We start from the raw sequence: 20,479 nt of genomic DNA on the forward strand, positions 1-20,479 counted from the left end.
AGTAAACATGGATCAAGCAAAGAATAAGGTGGAAGATACAAATAGTTAAATAGATATACAATGCTAAATAGTATCAAGCTTTGAAGGTGAGGAAATGCTATGAGGAATAAAAATACCAGCCAATGCATTAACAATTACTTTCAGCTTAGAAATTAAGAATATGTATGTATAATTTGTATTCCTAACTTTTCCCTTATAACCTATGATAAGTTTGGTCTTAGCCTGAAGAAAACAAAAGAATCATAGGTGTTTGCCTGCTGCTATCCTCTGGAACTTTTATTAACTTTGTAATTCTCATACTCATATTCTAATGAAAAGCAGTCCTCTTGGATATGCACAATATCATATGTATACAGCAGTGCTCAGAAAACCAAAAGCTCGCCACAGAATTAGTTATTATCAGTATTTATTATTATTGTCAGCAAAACATTTGCTTTAAAATAATGGTTTTGCCCTATTGAAGGTAGTTTTCCCTTTTTTTGCCTATGGCCACTGAATTATTAAAAATCAATCATGGGCTACAGAGTAGAAAGAGGGAAGAAAGCAAGGAAAGGAATGACAGAAAGACAAGACATTGGAGAAAGACAGTAACACTGGATTGAAAAAAAACAGGGAGGGAGAGGAGGTGATAAGGGCAAACAGAAAGCTTGTTCTTAAAGGTGACTAATCTGTTTTTCTCACATTTATTTGGATTTTCAACCATAGAACAATTTAATCATCCCTTTGAATATCAATAAGCTGATTTTCTTATAAGCTATTAAAACATGAAAATGTTTATGATGCACATAAAACTGCACACACAGTATGACTGACAATTAAAAAAGAAATCCCTATGCTCAAAAAAGAAGACTAGAAGGATACATAACACATTAAAAGTGATCTTTGGGACTTCCCTGGTGGTTCAGCAGTTGGGAATCTGGCTGCCAGTGCAGGGGACACCAGTTTGATCCCTGGTCTTGGAAGATTCCACATGCCACAAGGCAACTAAGCCCGTGTACCACAACTACTGACACTGCTCTAGAGCTGGTGATGTGCAACTCCTGAGCCCATACGCCACAACTACTGAAGCCTGTGTGCCCCAGAGCCTGTGCTCCACAACAAGAGGCGCCACCACAGTGAGAAACCTGCCACCGCAACTAGAGAGTAGCCCCTGCTCACAGCAGCCAGCGAAAGCCCGCACTCAGCAACAAAGACCCAGCACAGCCAAAAAGAAATATTTTTTAAGTGATCTTTGGGTAATAAACACACATGGGATTTTTTTCTCCATTTTCTCCCTTTGATACATTTTTTATAGGTTTTAAAAGGAAAAGCAACTATATTGCTTGCAATGTCAATGGACTGCTTACTTACTACTCCATAATGGCCTTAATCTGTAAACTTCCATAAACTCTGCTAAGAACAAGGCATCTTCTGTAGCATGGATAGCCAGAAAGGCAAAGTGTTTCCTGAGATACAGGTTGGGTCCATTTAAGCTAGTGTGACAGAGTACAATTCTGTGGTCCCCAACTCAGGACCTTACTTTTTGTCTCATCTTTAGCCCTTTCTATTAATACTACAGGCCATTTCATCAAAAAAAGATGTATTGTACATCATCTAAGTACCTGGCACTGAGCTAGAACTCCATGGGAAACAGTAATTACCTTTAAAAACAGTTAACTGACATGAAAAAAATATTGATAAGTATGAAATACCTGTGTCTTGCTTTTTTCTCCTCTAATTATAGGATCTGGAGTTTTTACTGAACAAGTTGATGAAGCTGTGGAAAATGGATCTAAATAGAAATCCTGTTTGTCTCAAACCAAAATACAGAGATAGACTGATATTGGTATCCAAATCACTGGGTATATGTTTCTATTATATTAATATAATTTTCCTAGAGAAAGAGACTTGGTTCACTCTTTAGTTAATGTATCAGCAAGCCTTCAGAAATATGAATATAACATCTGGACCTACAAAAATGGTCAACTTTAAATTTGATATTTTAATAAGAACAAAAGTTAAAATTGAGAAATAAAACATGAAAAAATATATTCTGTTCAGAAATAATTAAGATATCAAACACTTTCTTTAAAAAAGAAAATGTGGCTGTTACCAACAAAAAATATTTAGTCATAAATGTGTACAACTTGCTGACCTTAGACTCTTGATTCTGTAGGTAAAACTGATCAAAGTTTTCATTGCTTGACATTTGCCAAATGGCACCTTAAGAACATACAGGAGTTCCTTTCATTTGAAATGGGAGCAAAGTAGGGAGTCCCTTTATGAGACCCTTACAAATAATAACACTCCTGAATATGCACTATATAAGGGAAAATGGACCAGCACTCTTCAGTAGGGACCAGCTTACACAGTATCAGAAGGATAAGCACTGCCCTCTCACAGAGGAGATTGTGGGAGAGTTTCTATGACATGCTGTGCGTGCATGCATGCATGCTAAGTCACTTTAGTCATGTCCGACTCTTTGCAACCCCATGGACTGTAGTCCACCAGGCTCCTCTGACAATAGGATTCTCCAGGCAAGAATACTGGAGTGGGTTTCCATGCCCTCCTCCAGAGTATCTTCCTGACCCAGGGATCAAACCCATGTCTCTTACATCTCCTGTATTTGCAGGTGGGTTCTTTACAGTATTCTCGGGCTTCCCTTGTGGCTCAGCTGGTAAAGAATCCACCTGCAATGCGGGAGACCTGGGTTGGATCCTTGGGTTAGGAAGATCCCCTGGAGAAGGGAAAGGTTACCCACTCCAATATTCTGGCCTGGAGAATTCCAGGGACTACACAGTCCATGGGGTCGCACTGGACTCAACTGAGCAACTTTCACTTTCACTTTCTTTACCACTAGCGCCACCTGACATGCTGTACTTGGGCATCAGTTCAGTCAGTTCAGTTCAGTTGCTCAGTCGTGTCTGACTCTTTGCGACCCCATAAAAACTAACATATGGCAAAACCATTTCAAAGCTCATGGCTGTAGTAAACCTTGGTTAATCACAACGCTAGTACAGCGGTTCTTTTGAGGGAAGGAGGGGTTGACAGGAGGCATATCAAAAGTATCCAAAACGATTTTTCAAAAAACACATATGGGAGGATCACACCCTGCCTACCCTTTAGCCCATCAGCCAAGAGTAGGAAACAGAGAACACACAGGAAGAACGATCATGTATATTAGGTATATTTTTAAAGTAAATTACTTGTATATTTATATTTAGAATATTATCATTCATTAAAAATTGTCTTTAAAGAAAGACATGATAAAATGTTCACAATATAATATTAAAAAAGTAGGATGTTAATACTATATAGAGAGTTCCATTTCTATATAATATACACATATATACATGGTACATACCTAGGAAACAAACCAATGCTAAAAAATATACTAAAGTATTATCAGTGGTTTTCAGTGATTATTTCGGGTTGTGAAATACAGGCAATGTTTTGCTTTTTTCCATTTCTTTAAATTTTCCAAATATCATACATACAACATACAAAAATTATTTATGTAACTGAATATGCTCAATTTTCAAAACTTTTTAAAAGGAACAAAACGTTAAAATAACTGAAATCTCAATTCGTAGAATAAAGAAGCCAGCTATGTGTATTATTCCTATTATTTCCTATATCTTAATGTATGTACTTTAAAAATACCATGTTACATATATAAAACTTCTTATTGACATTAACATAAAATATACTTTTCTTTTTCTATGAATAACCATAAAATTATTAAATACTTAATTTTTGTTAAGTATGACATTTTTGTTTTGTAAAATAACAATGTAACTTATGCTTCAAGAAGGGCAACCAGACATCTAATTGTTTATAGTGATTCTCTTTGTTAGTCATGGAAAGGAGAGATATGGATAGTAATTACGGAGTCATTTTATGTTTTTACCATCACGTTTCAGTTGTTTATAAAAAGCACATATTCTTTTTGAAATCAGAAAAAATAAAAGCTCAACAGAAGTTGTACAAATACAAGAAGTTGTATAAATAAGGTATTTTAAAAATAAATTTATTTCGGTCTAGAGTGTAACTTAAGTTCATGTGCCCTAAACCAGTGGTATATATATTGTATATGTATTATAATATTTATGCATTATATAGTAATATTTATGTTGTACTGATAGATAGCATTTGTAACATGTATATATTACACTTTAAACATATATATTGTTTTTCTCTAGAATTCCTTGATGGAAAAGAAATTAAAAACATGGAAAGACAATTCCTAATGAATTGGAAAGCATCCAAAGATGCCAAGAAAACCAGCAAGAAAAAGAACAGTAAGAATGAGGATACACATAACTCATGCAACAGTAAGTAGGCCATCATTCATTAGTCAGTCACTCCTACCAGCAAAAGGAATATTATACTCAACAACAACAACAAAATGCCAAAAATTAGGAGGGTTTGTTTCATTTTCTAATGGGCTTTTTTTCTTAACTTGATTACAATTTCTAGAAAAAATTTCCTATAATGTTTATATATAAAAATGGTAGCTACTATCCAAAAAAGCTATGTTTAGTTCATACTGAGTTATAATTATGTTGGCTATATAAACAGAGAGCCATGAGGGCAGGGAAAATGTATAATTTTATATCTGGCAAAAGTGCATGGGGACCTCCCTGGTGGTCCAGTGGATAAGACTCCACGCTGCCAAGGCAGGGGGCCCAGATTCCACCCCTGGGCCCTAAGGGAACTAAGATCTCATGTACTGCAACTAAGCCCACACATGGCAACTAGAGAAGCCTGCGTGCCACAACTACTGAGCCCATGCCGCAAGGAACAGTCCATGTGGTTGGTGCAACGAAGACCCCGTGCAGTCAAATTTTTTTTAAAGTGCATAATACTAGTTATCTAAATGGTGAAACAACAATCAGCTATATAACTTGTGAAACTGAAGTCACAAGTATATTCATTTAGTAACAGCACAAAAATCACATTTTCATCAGGATAAAAAATAAAGATGTATCACAGTCATATATGTGGCCTATACTTGGTGGCCTGTCCCCTTTCTTAAGTACATACCCTATCATTTGAATATTTTGATTATAATATGCCTAAGGTGGTGTTACAAGGATATGGCAACCTCCCGAGTATAGCCTAACTAATGAAACTAACTGTAGCTAAGTGTAATGTGTAATAATCATTTTTACCATATTGGGGAGTATCCTAGAATTCACTCTTCACCAATTCTGTAGTCAACAATATTGGAATGAGCCACTTCCTCTGTTCCATGTTCATTTTCTAGTTCCATAGCTAACGGGATGGAGACATGGGAAGAAGTGAGACCAGGCGAACAGGGAAAGAGGAACTAAAACAGTGTAGTGTGGCTTTATGCATAGACAGCATATCCTAGGAGTTCTATCACTCTAGGACAAGGAGGTTGAGGTGAAGAGAAGGAGGTGGAAAGCTCTGATGATTTTGCCATATTGTATCCACTGAACATGAACTGTTACTTTTATCTCACATGAGTGATGATACTGTATTGGCAATATGAATTTCTCAAGATTTGAAACTTATAAAATGGACAAGAGGCATTTCCCCCTCTCTGCTTATACGTGGTTGGCTGTGAAGGGCAAAACTAGACTCAGGGTAAGGATTTACCTGTTTTCAGTATTACCTCAAAGATGCCAAAGTACAACCAAAGCAATGTTGAGAAGGATCAATAAAACTGGAGGGATAATGCTCTCTGTTTTCAAGCTACAGTTGAACCCTGAGCAATGAGGAGGTTAGGGGCAGTGACCCTCCCCAATCTCGAAAATCTGGATGTGATTTTACAGTCAGGCCTCCATATCTTTGGTTCCACATCTGAGGATTCAACCAACCTCAGATCATGTAATACTGTAGTATATACTATAAAAAAAAAAATCCATGTAAAAGTGGACCTGAGGAATTCACACTTGTGTCATTCAAGGGTCAGCTGTATACTACAAAGCTACAGTAATCAGGGAGATCAAACCAGTCAATCCTAAAGGAAATCAGTCCTGAATATTCACTGACTCATTGGGAAAGACCCTGATGCTGGGACAGATTGAAGGCAAGAGGAGAAGAGGACAGCAGAGGATAAGATGGTTGGATGGCATCACTGACTCAGTGGACATGAGTTTGAGCACACTCTGGGAGATTGTGAAGGACAGGGAAGCCTGGTATGCTGCAGTCCATGGAGTCATAAAGAGTTGAACATGACTTGGTTACTCAACAACAGTAATCAAAACAGCATGGTACTGGCACAAAAATAAGACACATAGATCAATGGAACAGAATAGAGAGACCAGAAATAAACTCACGACTATACAGCCAATTAATTTACAACAAAGAAGGCAAGAATATGCAGTGGGGAAAAGACAGCCTCTTCATTGAATGGTGTGAGGAAAACTAGACAGCTACATGCGAAAGAATCAAACTGGACCAGTTTTTCACACCATGCACAAAAATACACTCAAAATGGGTTAAGGTTTACTCCATGTAAGAGCTGACACCACAAAATTCCTAGAAGACAATATAGGCAATGAATATTTTTTTGAATCTGTCTCCTCAGGCAAGGGAAACAAAAACAAACAAATGGGATTACACCAAACTCAAAAGCTTTTACAAAGTGAAGGAGACTACCAACCTGGTGAGAAGACAGTCTAGTGATTTTACAAAGTGAAGGAGACTACGAGAAGACAGTCTAGTGATTTTACAAAGTGAAGGAGACTACCAACCTGGTGAAAAGACAGCCTAATGATTTTACAAAGTGAAGGAGACTTACCAACCTGGTGAAAAGACAGCCTAGTGAATGAGAGAAGAAATCTACAAACGACAGGATGTATAAGGGGTTAATATCCAAAATACATAAAGAATTCACACAACTTAGTATCAGAAAAACAAATAACCCAATGAAACAATGAGCAGAGGACCTGAATAGACATTTTTCCCAAAGAAGACATACAGTCAACAGAGAAATAAAAAGATGCTCAGCATCACTAATCATCAGAGAAATGCAAATCAAAACCACAATGAGATATCACCTTACACCTGTCAGAATGGCAATTATCAAAAAGGCAAATTACAAGTGTTGGCAAGGATGTGCAGAAAAGGGAACCCTGGTGCACTGTTTGTAGGACTGTAAATTGGTGCAACCACCATGGTAAACAGTATGGAGGTGCCTCAAAAATTAAAAATAGAATGGATCATGTGATCATGTGATCCAGTAGCTTCACTACTGGGTATGGAAGAATGGATGAAGAAGACGCGATATATACAATGGAATATTACTCAGCCATTAACAATATGAATAGTATCTTACCACTTGTGACAACATAGGTGGATATAGAGGGTATTATGCCAAGTAAAATAAGTCAAAAAGAGAAAGGCCAACACTGAATGATCTCATATGTGGAATCTAAAAAACAAGGCAATGAAAACAGACTCATACAGAAGAGTGGTTGCCAGGAGGAGTGCGATGAACAGGTGAAGGGGATTAAAAGGTAAACCTCCGGTTATAAAATGAATAAGCCACAGGGACAAAACATACAGCACAAAGAATATGCTCAACAATATTACAATAACTTTGGATGAGGACATATGGTTACTAGGCTTATTTGTTGTTGCTGTTCAGTCACTAAGTTGTATCCAACTCTTTGTGACCCCATGGACTGAAGCACACCCAGCTTCCCTGCCCTTCACTATCTCCCAGAGTTTGTGCAAACTCATACCCATTGAGTCGGTGATGCCATCCAACCATCGCATCCTCTGTTGCCCCCTGCTCCTCCTGCCCTCTATTTCTCAGCAACAGGGTCTTTTCCAATGAGTTGGCTCTTCCCATCAGGCAGCCAAAGTACTGGAGCTTCTAGGCATATGGTGATCATCATTTTACAATGATACAAATGTCAAATAACTATGTAACACTCCTGAAGCTAACAAGATATTATGCATCAACTACATCTCAATAAATAAATAAATAATTTCAGGCACACATTTTTTGATTGCACTTTACTGCACTTCCCTGATACTACATTTTATACAAATAGAAGGTTTGTGGCAACCCTTTGTTGAGCAAGTTAATTGATTCCATTTTCCCAACAGCATTTCCAACAGACATATTTCCAAAGAAAACCTACAAATGGCCAATGGGTATATTTTTTAAATGTTCAATGTCACTAACCAGGAAAGGCAAATCAAAATCACAATGAGGTATTTCCTCACACCTGTCAGAAAAACTATTATCATATGACAAAACAACAACAAATATAGGTGAGGATGTGGATAAAAGTGGAAACCTTGCATGCTGTCAGTGGGGATGCAAAATGGTGCGACCAGCGTGAAAAAAAGTATGGCAATGCCTCAAGATTTAGAAATAGAACGACCGTATGATCCAGCAATCCCACTTCTGAGTATTTACCCAAAAGAACTGAAATCAGGATCTTGAAGAGATGTTAACACTCCTATGTTCATTGCAGTTGGCTATTACTATTCATAATAGCCAAGATGTAGAGACCTAAATGTCCACTGACGAATGAATGGATAAAGAAAATAAGGTATATACAAACAACTGAGTACTATTCAGCCTTAAAAAAAAGAGAGAAATTCTGTAATATGAAACAATGTGGATGAACCTTGAGGATATTATGCTAAATGAAATAAGCCAGTTCCAGAAAGACAAATACTCCATAATTCCACATATATGAGGTATCTAAAATAGTCTATTTCATAAAATCAAAGAATAGAATGGTGGCTGCCCAGGGCTGTGGGTGGGAGGGTAATGGGGAGTTACTAATCAGTGGATATAAAGTTTCAGTTAAGCAAAATGAATAAGCTCTAGAGATATGCTGTACAAAGTTGCACATGCATGCTAAGTCACTTCAGTCATGTGTGACTCTTTGCAACCCTATGGACCATAGCCCACCAGGCTCCTTTGTCCAAGGGATTCTCCAGGCAAAAACAGTGGAGTGGGTTGCCATCCCCTTCTCCAGGGGATTTTCCCGGCCCAGAGATCAAACCCATGTCTCTTATGTATACTGCACTGGCAAGCAGTTCTTTACCACTAGCACCACCTGGGAAGCCCACAAAGTTGTACCTAAAGTCAACAATAATGTATTTATTGTACATTTAAAACAGTAACAGGGTAGATTCCATGTTAAGTGTTCTTACCACAATTTTTTTTTTGAAAAGCCATATGGAATGCTACAAAGTACAGAAGCGTCATTTCATACCTTATTGTAGTTGCTATCATGATAACCATTAATAATTTAAAATGGAAAGCACTCCAGTCTAGGAAGCCAAAAAGAGGGGCAAAGGAAGAAAAAAGAACCAATATTATCATGCCAATCATTTTAGATATTTAAAGGCATTACTGCTTTAATCATTTTACCTTGTGGGAAAAATTATATCCATTTTGCAGCTGAGAAAGCTGAGTTTTAGAAAGATGAGATAACTAGTCTAAGGTCACAAAGATAGCAGAAAGTGAAGGTAAAAATGTTAGTTGGTCAGTCATGTCCAACTCTTTGCAATCCCATGGACTGTAGCCTGCCAGGCTCCTCTCCAGGCAAGAATACTGGAGTGGGTTGCCATGCCCTTCTCCAGGGGAATCTTCCCAACCCAGGAACTGAACCTGGGTCTCCCGCATTGCAGGCAGATTCTTTACCATCTGAGACACCAGGGAAGCCCAGTAATTACTCAAAGTTATCTGATTTTATCAAAGAGCTTTGGTTTCTAGTGATTACTGTATTGATGACCGGTGGACAACTCATGCTTGGACATAAGGACAATAATGTCTGCCCTACTTAGAAATTCACTTCGGTTTGGCAGGAATTTAGAAAAATCTGCAAATGTATAAATACATGATATGTAAACATATAATTTTTGCAAATACAAAGAAACTAGGGAGAAAAATGAGACTATATTATGAAAGAACTTCGAAATTTTATAAGTATTCAAATAAATTATATTATTTACTCTATTGAAAAATAGACTGTAAGGTCAACTAAATTAAATTTAAATTGAAAGCTGACTACCTGCAATAGAAATTATCTGAGTTTGCCTCAGGCATGTGCTAAGTCCAACTCTTTGTTACCATGTGGACTATAGCCTGCCAGGTTCCTCAGTCCGTAGGGTTCTCCAGGCAAGAATACTAGAGTGGGTTGCCATGCCCTCCTCCAGGGGATCTTCCTGACCCAGAGATTATACATTGAACATCTTGTGGCTCCTGCACTGCAGGTGAATTCTTTACTGCTGAGCCACCAGAGAAGCCCTTTCCTCAGGAGTACTTAGGTATTTTCTCTTGGCCATTTGTAGATATCCTTCTTTCTTGTCACCTACATGCTTCTGTGAACCCTTTGCAAACAAATGGTACAGTTCCTGAGCCTCCCAGGCTTACAACCGGTGACCTCCCTAGACACATGCATGTAACACAGAGTAACTATTCACCTGGCCAATAGCTTGCACTATGGTCTTTATGTAAAGTCTCTCTGTCATTGCTGCTCAGAAGAAATGGAAAGCGTGAATTAAAGTCTAGAAGATATACTGTGCTTTTGAAAATCTACAGTATACCTTCAGGACTTTAGAAGAGTTAATATGAACCATTTCAAGATACCTCTGCACAACCAAATACATTGTAAGTGAAGAGGAATTCTTAGGAAGATGGTCATTTTTAAATTTCCTGACCTTTGACATATTTTTGGTAGCCCTGTAAATTTGGAGCTCTATAATAATAAAATTACAGGGATTATGTCTTTAAACTTCAAGGATCTTACAATAAAAAATCTTGTCCTAAATACAGTCTCAAAATCAGAAGTAGTCAAATACTTTAACGAAGTTCAAAATATCTTAATAACTTTCAGCATTTACTTTTGTAGTGTTTTGATGGAAACATTCATTTTTTCATTTAATAAACACTTGTTGAGCACTGTGGATATGCCCAAGATTATGCTAAGCTCTGAGAATTAGAGTTGATTAAGGCAGTTTCTACTTAAAAGAAAAATCATTGCTAGAAAGTTACGAGGATCTATAAACAGGGAAATGATGTTAAGTGTGGAAATAAGGTATGAACAGATTACAAAAACTGTAATTGACTAATCTACTCCCTAAAGGTTAAACACACTGAAAAAATAAACACATAACAGCAAAACGCAAGGGTAGTTAATATTAATTAATGTTGGTATACCCATTTTGTCTATGAGAGTTGACCATGAACTTTCCTGTGTGGGTTCTCATGTATGAAAATCTGTCATATTTTATCTTGGACATTAACTTTTTATTGGTTTTGCTATGAAACTATTTAGTCATATTTAATTCCATTTCTCAAAATATAGTCTAATGCTGTTCTATGTCATGTTTACAATTTAGTTATTAGTTTCAAAGCAGAATGCTTTTAATTCTTTGTATGCTACAGGTAACTTTGAAACAATGCATCACATAGTTCCCGTTTATTACCCACAGGTGGGTAAGCCAAAATTAGTTTTTTTCTCTGATATACAGAGATTTCTTGCAAATGGAAATGCAGCTCCAGAAAGCTCCCAAGAAGATAACTCTAAAATTATTGATGACATGGGGTAGGTTCTTTCAAATACTTCTGTGTGATTTATGTTTTGGCGGGAAGGATGGGACACCCTCACTGTCAACAACACAGAGGAAGAAAGGTCCTCCATCCATCTTCTAGTTCTCTGTTCTCAGTTCTTCTTGACCAAGCACCAAAAAAAAAAAAAAAAAATTCACTGTTCACCTGCCAAAACAGTCATTAAGTTGCAGTGGTTCAGGAAGAGCTGGGACTCACAGACGAGATATGTCAACTGGAATAAGGCAGGTGACTCAGGCAAGTCCCCAAAGCAGCAGGTAAAGATGTCTGAATGAGCAGGGATAACAGCAAAGGAGCCCGAGACTGAGATGGTAATGACAGCCCATTGATGAGTAGAGGGCATCTGGTGGTGGAAAGGAAGGGGAAGCCACAGCACAACAGGGATAGGCTAGTTTCACCACTTCTACAATCCAAACGTTCTTAATTTGGGGTCCCTGAAGGATGCATTAAAAGTTTCATCAGATTCTCAAAGAGATATATGATCTAAAAAATAGTTTAAGAATCACTATTCTAACCTCACGTGCGTGCTAAGGCCCTTCAGTCATGTCCGACACTTTTCGACAACATGGACTTCAGCCCTTCAGGCTCCTCTGTCCATGAGATTCTCCAGGCAAGAATACTGGAGTGGGTTGCCAAGCCCTCCAGGGGATCTTCCTGACCCAGGGATCAAATTCGCATTTCTTAGGTCTCCTGCATTGGTAGGCGGGTTCTTTACCACTAATTCTAAACTTTGAATATACACAGGGGCTTCCCAGGGGGCATATACATAATTTCAGTTCAGTTCAGTTGCTCAGTCGTGTCCGATTCTTTGCGACCCCAGGAATTGCAGCACGCCAGGCCTCCCTGTCCATCACCAACTCCCAGAGTTCACTCAGACTCGTGTCCATCAAGTCAGTGATGCCATCCAGCCATCTCATCCTCTGTCGTCCCCTTCTCCTCCTGACCCCAATCCCTCCCAGCATCAGAGTCTTTTCCAATGAGTCAACTCTTCGCATGAGGTGGCCAAAGTATTGGAGTTTCAGCTTTAGCATCAGTCCTTCCAAAGAAATCCGAGGGCTGATCTCCTTCAGAATGGACTGGTTGCATCTCCTTGCAGTCCAAGGGACTCTCAAGAGTCTTCTCCAACACCACAGTTCAAAAGCATCAATTCTTCGGTGCTCAGCCTTCTTCACAGTCCAACTCTCACATCCATACATGACCACAGGAAAAACCATAGCCTTGACTAGATGGACCTTTGTTGGCAAAGTAATATCTCTGCTTTTCATTATGCTATCGAGGTTGGTCATAACTTTTCTTCCAAGGAGTAAGCATCTTTTAATTTCATGGCTGCAGTCACCATCTGCAGTGATTTTGGAGCCCCAAAAAATAAAGTCTGACACTGTTTCCACTGTTTCCCCATCTATTTCCCATGAAGTGATGGGACCAGATGCCATGATCTTCGTTTTCTGAATGTTAAGTTTTAAGCCAACTTTTTCACTCTCCTCTTTCACCTTCATCAACAGGCTTTTTAGTTCCTCTTCACTTTCTGCCATAAGGGTGGTGTCATCTACATATCTGAGGTTATTGATATTTCTCCCGGCAATCCTGATTCCAGCTTGTGCTTCTTCCAGTCCAGCGTTTCTCATGATGTACCCTGCATATAAGTTAAAGAAGCAGGGTGACAATATACAGCCTTGATGAACTCCTTTTCCTATTTGGAACCAGTCTGTTGTTCCAAGTCCAGTTCTAACTGTTGCTTCCTGACCTGCATACAGATTTCTCAAAAGGCAGGTCAGGTGGTCTGGTATTCCCATCTCTTTCAGAATTTTCCACAGTTGATTGTGATCCACACAGTCAAAGGCTTTGGCATAGTCAATAAAGCAGAAATAGATGGTTTTCTGGAACTCTCTTGCTTTTTTGACGATCCAGTGGATGTTGGCAATTTGACCTCTGGTTCCTCTGCCTTTTCTAAAACCAGCTTGAACATCGGGAAGTTCACGGTTCACGTATTGCTGAAGCCTGGCTTGGAGAATTTTGAGCATTACTTTACTAGCATGTGAGATGAGTGCAATGGTGCGGTAGTTTGAGCATTCTTTGGCATTGCCTTTCTTTGGGATTGGAATGAAAACTGACCTTTTCCAGTCCTGTGGCCACTGCAGAGTTTTCCAAATTTGCTGGCATATGGAGTGCAGCACTTTCACAGCATCATCTTTCAGGATTTGATATAGCTCAACTGGAATGCCATCACCTCCACTAGCTTTGTTTGTAGTGATGCTTTCTAAGGCCCACTTGACTTCACATTCCAGGATGTCTGGGTCTAGGTCAGTGATCACACCATCGTGATTATCTGGGTCGTGAAGATCTTTTTGTACAGTTCTTCTGTGTATTCTTGCCACCTCTTCTTAATATCTTCTGCTTCTGTTAGGTCCATACCATTTCTGTCCTTTATCGAGCCCATCTTTGCATGAAATGTTCCCTTGGTATCTCTGATTTTCTTGAAGAGATCTCTAGTCTTTCCCATTCTGTTGTTTTCCTCTATTTCTTTGCACTGATCGCTGAGGAAGGTTTTCTTATCTCGCCTTGCTATTGTTTGGAACTCTGCATTCAGATGTTTATATCTTTCCTTTTCACCTTTGCTTTTCGCTTCTCTTCTTTTCTCAGCTATTTGTAAGGCCTCCCCAGACAGCCATTTTGCTTTTTTGCATTTCTTTTCCATAGGGATGGCCTTGATCCCTGTCTCCTGTACAAGGTCACAAACCTCCGTCCATAGTTCATCAGGCACTCTGTATATCAGATCTAGTTCCTTAAATCTATTTCTCACTTCCACTGTATAATCATACGGGATTTGATTTAGGTCATACTGAATGGTCTAGTGGTTTTCCCTATTTTCTTCAATTTAAATCTGAATTTGGCAATAAGGAGTTCATGATCTGAGCCACAGTCAGCTCCTGGTCTTGTTTTTGCTGACTGTATAGAGCTTCTCCATTTTTGGCTGCAAAGAATATAATCAGTCTGATTTCAGTGTTGACCATCTGGTGATGTCCATGTGTAGAGTCTTCTCTTGTGTTATTGGAAGAGAGTGTTTGCTATGACCAGTGCATTCTCTTTGCAAAACTCTATTAGTCTTTGCCCTGCTTCACTCCGTATTCCAAGGCCAAATTTGCCTGTTACCCAGGTGTTTCTTGACTTCCTACTTTTGCATTCCAGTCCCCTATAATGAAAAGGACATCTTTTTTGGGTGTGAGTTCTAAAAGGTCTTGTAGGTCGTCATAGAACCGTTCAACTTCAGCTTCTTCAGCGTTACTGGTTGGGGCATAGGCTTGGATCACCGTGATATTAAATGGTTTGCCTTGGAAATGAACAGAGATCATTCTGTTGTTTTTGAGATTGCATCCAAGTACTGCATTTCAGACTCTTTTGTTGACCATGATGCTACTCCATTTCTTCTAAGGGATTCCTGCCCACAGTAGTAGATATAATGGTCATCTGAGTTAAATTCACCCATTCCCATCCATTTTAGTTCGCTGATTCCTAGAATGTCGACGTTCACCTCTTGCCATCTCCTGTTTGACCACTTCCAATTTGCCTTGATTCATGGACCTAATATTCCAGGTTCCTATGCAATATTGCTCTTTACAGCATCAGACCTTGCTTCTATCACCAGTCACATCCACAACGGGGTATTGTTTTTACTTTAGCTCCATCTCTTCATTCTTTCTGGAGTTATTTCTCCACTGATCTCCAGTAGCATAATGGGCACCTACCGACCTGGGGAGTTCCTCTTTCAGTATCCTATCATTTTGCCTTTTCATACTGTTCATGGGGTTCTCAAACCAAGAATATTCAAGTGGTTTGCCATTCCCTTCTCCAGGGGACCACATTCTGTCAGACCTCTCCACCATGACCCTCCTGTCTTGGGTGGCCCCACACAGCATGGCTTAGTTTCATTGAGTTAGACAAGGCTGTGGTCCGTGTGATCAGATTGACTAGTTTTCTGTGATTATGGTTTCAGTGTGTCTGCCCTCATGTTAACAGTGGAGAGAAGCAAGTGTCTGGCTTTGCTTTGTATTTGTTTTTTATTTTTAGTCCATTGTTGAAAGGTTTTTATAGTGCATAGAATGTATAATTGTTGTTGTTTAGTCATTAAGTTGTGTCCCACTCTTTGGGACCCTATGGACTGTAGTCTGCCAGGCTCCTCTATCTATGGGATTTCCCAGGCAAGAATACTGGAGTGGTTTGCCATTTCCTTCTCCAGGGGATGTTCCCAACCTAAGGATCGAACCCATGTCTCCAGTATTAGCAGGCTGATTCTCTACCACTAAGCCACCAGGGAAGCCCCATAACATAGTAGTCACTATGTTATAATAAAGGGCAATAGCAAATTCCATTAAGAAAGTAATCAGAGCCAGTAGATGTACTTTGGAATGGATTTCCTTTTTCCAGAACTGCTTGATGAGGGTCACATGGGTTTGTCATGAGACACTCTCTGAAGGGTCCAATCAAGGGATGGTGACTCAGCACTCCGTGATGCAGCCCACCTGAAGAAGACCCATGAACAACAGTGCTGCTACCCCCATTCCCTGAAGAGTGGCTTAGGCTTGTCGAGAGGGGCCTAAGGGGGAGAGAGTCCTGTAAGTCTGGAAAATGCTTCATCTGGGGAGAGGAGATAGGATAAGTAAGGAGTCCTAGTTTGGATCTTGCTTCCTCTCCATTCACACACACACAAAACAGAAGTTATGTGTGAATTTGCCATACCTGATTATGTCCATTGCCGTCAAAACTGTAGCAAGTTTGTTCATAGCACCCCAAGAGTTTCTTAAAGATTTACATAACTCAACGTCAATTCCACAACAGTGTTCTTGCATTTTGTTTCTTTGCCAAGCATTTTGAAAGGTCTTGCTAGTGTATCATCAAGGTGGAAAAGAAAACAATAAAAACAGACACAGCCTCAGAAAACAATATTGGTAAATCTGTACGTTGCCACACATACTGTTAGATCAGTTGTGAGCTGTGGCACGTACTACATATTCTGCAGCCCCAAACAAAGCTCTGGTCACTAGGACCGCACTGACAAATCCTAGTTCCTAACTAGGAACGCTAAACACAAGCTAAATGCATTTTCAACTACCAATACTAAGTACTGTTGAGATAGGCTACCCTAAAGAAACCACCAGCATAGAGGGGTTCCTGTGAGAAGAATATATTGTCCTGCTTTTGCCACTGTCAATGAAACTGATTATGTTCAATCCTGATTCTTAAGTTTTATTTTGTGAAAAAGCATTACATAAACATTTTCATTTTTAATTTTCATTTATTTATGTTTGGCTGTGCTGGGTCTTCCAGAGAAGGCGATGGCACCCCACTCCAGTACTCTTGCCTGGAAAATCCCATGGACAGAGGAGCCTGGTGGGCTGTAGTCCATGGGGTCGTGAAGAGTCAGACACGACTGAGTGACTTCATTTTCACTTTTCACTTTCTTGCATTGGAGAAGGAAATGGCAACCCACTCCAGTGTTCTTGCCTGGAGAATCCCAGGGACGGGGATGCCTGGTGGGCTGCTGTCTATGGGGTCGCACAGAGTCGGACACGACTGAAACGACGCAGCAGCAGTGCTGGGTCTTCATCACTATGTGGACTTTTCTCTAGTTAAGGAGAATGGGGGCCACTTTCTAGTCACAGTGTGCGGGCCTCTCACTGTGGTGGCTTCTCTTGTTGTGGAGCACAGGCTGTAGGGTGCACAAGCTTCAGTAGGTGTGGCTCCCAGGCTGTCCAGCACAGGCTCAATAGTTGTGGCACACGGGCTTAGTTGCTCCACGGCAGGTGGGATCCTCCAGGATCAGAAATCAAAGCCATGTCTCCTGCATTGGCAGGTGGATTCTTTACCCCTGAGCCACCAGGGAAGCCCCAATAGTTTCTTTTAAATATCTTTTATCTCCTCAGGGCACATTTTCACTGAGGGCATGCCAAAACATTGATTTGGTTATCACAAATGATTTAAGTCTTATTAAACAGAAATATCACCAGTTAATATCACCTTCAATCAAAGGTGACCAAACCTATTATGGAATTTCATTAAGCTCTTGATAATAGACTATTAGGGTGTGCCTCTTGCTAACATTTTACTAATTTAGTGTAAGGCTACAAGACAGTCCATGGAGTCCCAAGAGTAGGATACGATTTAGCAATTATACCACCACCATGAGACAATGAGAATAAAGTTAGAAGGTTAGTAAAGTATTAAAATACACAGCTCTTAAGAACAGATTTTTAGTTTCAAAAAGTTGATTAAACCAACTCCCTCCCTTAATTACTTGAAGGAGGGTTAATGAGCTGGTATCAGCAGGAGAGTCCCCTACAGTCTACATTTAAGATTCAAGGTGGGGAGCCTGATCAGAGGTGGAAAGGAGCTTTAGAGGCTTCTTCCAAAACTCTAGAAGTATAAGCCCCACACTCCTTTAAGGTTTACACACTGAGAGCTGTGCCTGTGTCCTGTGTAGAACACAGTGAAGCAACATCTGTCCAATGACAGGGGAATGTTTTCCACCTCCTTTATAAATGCATGCCGTCTGTGCTCATGTATATTTACACAAGCCTGCTTTCCCTACAGGGAGGAAAAAGTCAGACTCATTGACGTTGCTGTTGACCCCCAAACTGAACTTGATACTATCAATGTACACTTTAATTAAAGATTAGTTCAACACTATTTTTTTTATTTAAAGGCTGATTCTGAACAAATGCCTTCACTGTTCAATTAAAAATAGTATGTGGTATGGAACAAAAAATGTGCAAATTATTGCCTCTTTTTCTGTTTGTCACAGTAAATACTTTCTGACAGATGTTTCCTCTCTTTTCAAGCTGGCTAGGAGGTATTTGAGCCTTAGTAATTTAAAAATAGGCATTAAATACATTTATACATTGTAAATAAGATCCACTGAGAATACAGTACCCACAGCACGGTACAATGAAAAGAGCAAACTGTTACTTGATTAACTATCTTTCAAGCTCAAGCAATGTCAATAGAGTCGATCCATCCCTTCTGTTAATGTAAAAATAATAACTTCCTAGCTGGGTTAGAATGCCCTTAGGTTCAGACACCTTTAAGGAATGTGAATCCCTGGGACCTATAATTCATAGGAAATGTTCACTGTATGTTATTTAACTATTTATAAAATACCTACTAACTTTAGTTAAAAATGAAAGCTTTGGGTTTCTTTGAGTTAAAAAGTGATCTTTAAAAAGAGTAAATTTACCACTGTTAAGGCTATGCTATGTTTGAACAGTTGTAACAACAGATTTCCTATGTGCTTCAAGAAGAATTTTTTAAAACTTAGATAATACTTTTAGTCATGAAACTCTGGGATGATCTTATATAAACTCATTTGTAAAGCTCTAACTACGTTTAATTTTGCCATATTAAATCCAACCTCAGCCTAACTTTTATATGCAAAATAACTGTATACATCAGTAATATAGGTATAATGCTAAGATTTTGGTTTGCAGTTCTCAAAGAACTCTTTTGAAATTAGGAGAACTCCCATCTCCCTAAAAAAAAAAAAGAAAAAATAAATTAATAGTAATGAGCAACAAAACTTTTTTTAGAATAGTCTAAGCTAGCTTTTCGGAGAAGGCAATGGCACCCCACTCCAGCACTCTTGCCTGGAAAATCCCATGGACGGAGGAGCCTGGTGGGCTGCAGTCCATGGGGTCACTAAGAGTCAGACATGACTGAGCAACTTCCCTTTCACTTTTCACTTTCATGCACTGGAGAAGGAAATGGCAACCCACTCCAGTGTTCTTGCCTGGAGAATCCCAGGGACGGGGGAGCCTGGTAGGCTGCCATCTATGGGGTTGCACGGAGTCGGACATGACTGAAGCGACTTAGCAGCAGCAGCAGCAGCAACAAACTAGCTTTTGTGATGTCTAGTCTCAACTCTGTCAATGGCTTACTCTATGAACAAGAATTATGTAAGTTACAAGAACTGTACTAGTTATTTTCCATTTTAAAATATCTATTCTGAAAGCTTTGTCTTCATTACCCAAACAAATTATAAAACACAGTAGGACCCTTTGAGATAAGAGTACTATCAGCCCCAACTTATACATAGGGAAAATGAGTGTTGGAGAAACCCAGTCAGAGGAGCCCAACGTCACAGGATTCCCAGGAGGCAGAACTGGGGACATGAATCTAGGTCATTGACTCCAAAAATCAGTTCTTAATTACACTGCCAGGGGGTCTCAAAAACATTACACTGCCAGGGGGGTCTCAAAAACACCCTAAAGTAAAGGCAGATAAAATAAGTAAGGGAAGCAGGTGAGAATGTGACTGAGGTAAACTGGAGAGCATGCTTTCCAACTAAAGGCAACTGTAGCTACTTGGCTCCAAAACACTACAGCCAGGCAGACAAGTTGAACTTGGGAAATCAGATTATCTGACAAGCAAGATATCTAGATTGTGGTATTATCTGATTTTTAAAATGTTGTAAATATTGGATCAATATTTTTTCTTTAAAAATGTCCATTACAGTAGGTAAAAAGAAAAAAAATCAAGTAATGCTAACGAGGATATGGAGCCACCAGAACTGTCATGCACTACTGGTGGGGATGCAAAAAGAACAGTTCAGCCAATTTGGAAAAAAGTTTGACATATTCTTATAAAGTTAAACACACACTCAACACACTCAGCAGTTCCACTCCTAAGTATTTCCCCAGGTGAAATGAAAACATATACTCACACAAAAATCTGAACCCTAATGTTTTCCATGGCTTACGAAGAATCACCAAAAATTGAGAACAACCCAAAAGCCCCTCAGCAGGGAATGGATAAACAAACTGTGGTATACCCATACAATGGAATACTACTCGGCATTAAAAAGAAATGAACTAGCAATATATGAAATGACACAGACCTCAGAAGCACTATGCTGAGTGAAAGACACCAGACTTAAAA

At 39.3% G+C, this 20,479-nt stretch overlaps 1 protein-coding gene across 4 annotated transcripts in view; it reads left to right on the plus strand.

Annotated features, from left to right (window-relative positions):
- PPP1R42 (protein phosphatase 1 regulatory subunit 42) overlaps positions 1-20,479 on the plus strand; it is a 75,633-nt gene that overhangs the window by 22,325 nt on the left and 32,829 nt on the right. For 2 of the 4 annotated variants that reach the window (XM_044928720.2, XM_044928718.2), the window contains 3 exons: positions 1,724-1,841; positions 4,182-4,313; positions 6,539-6,930. In XM_044928720.2, the coding sequence (XP_044784655.2) occupies positions 1,724-1,841; positions 4,182-4,313; positions 6,539-6,633 (345 nt within the window). In that variant the 3' untranslated portion in view covers positions 6,634-6,930. Of the gene's footprint in view, positions 1-1,723; positions 1,842-4,181; positions 4,314-6,538; positions 6,931-11,371; positions 11,419-20,479 lie in introns of those variants that run through there. The other 2 variants (XM_006069526.4, XM_044928719.2) reach the window with 2 other exon arrangements.

The sequence above is a fragment of the Bubalus bubalis genome, chromosome 15 (genome assembly GCF_019923935.1).
Source record: "Bubalus bubalis isolate 160015118507 breed Murrah chromosome 15, NDDB_SH_1, whole genome shotgun sequence".
Lineage (NCBI taxonomy): Eukaryota > Metazoa > Chordata > Mammalia > Artiodactyla > Bovidae > Bubalus > Bubalus bubalis.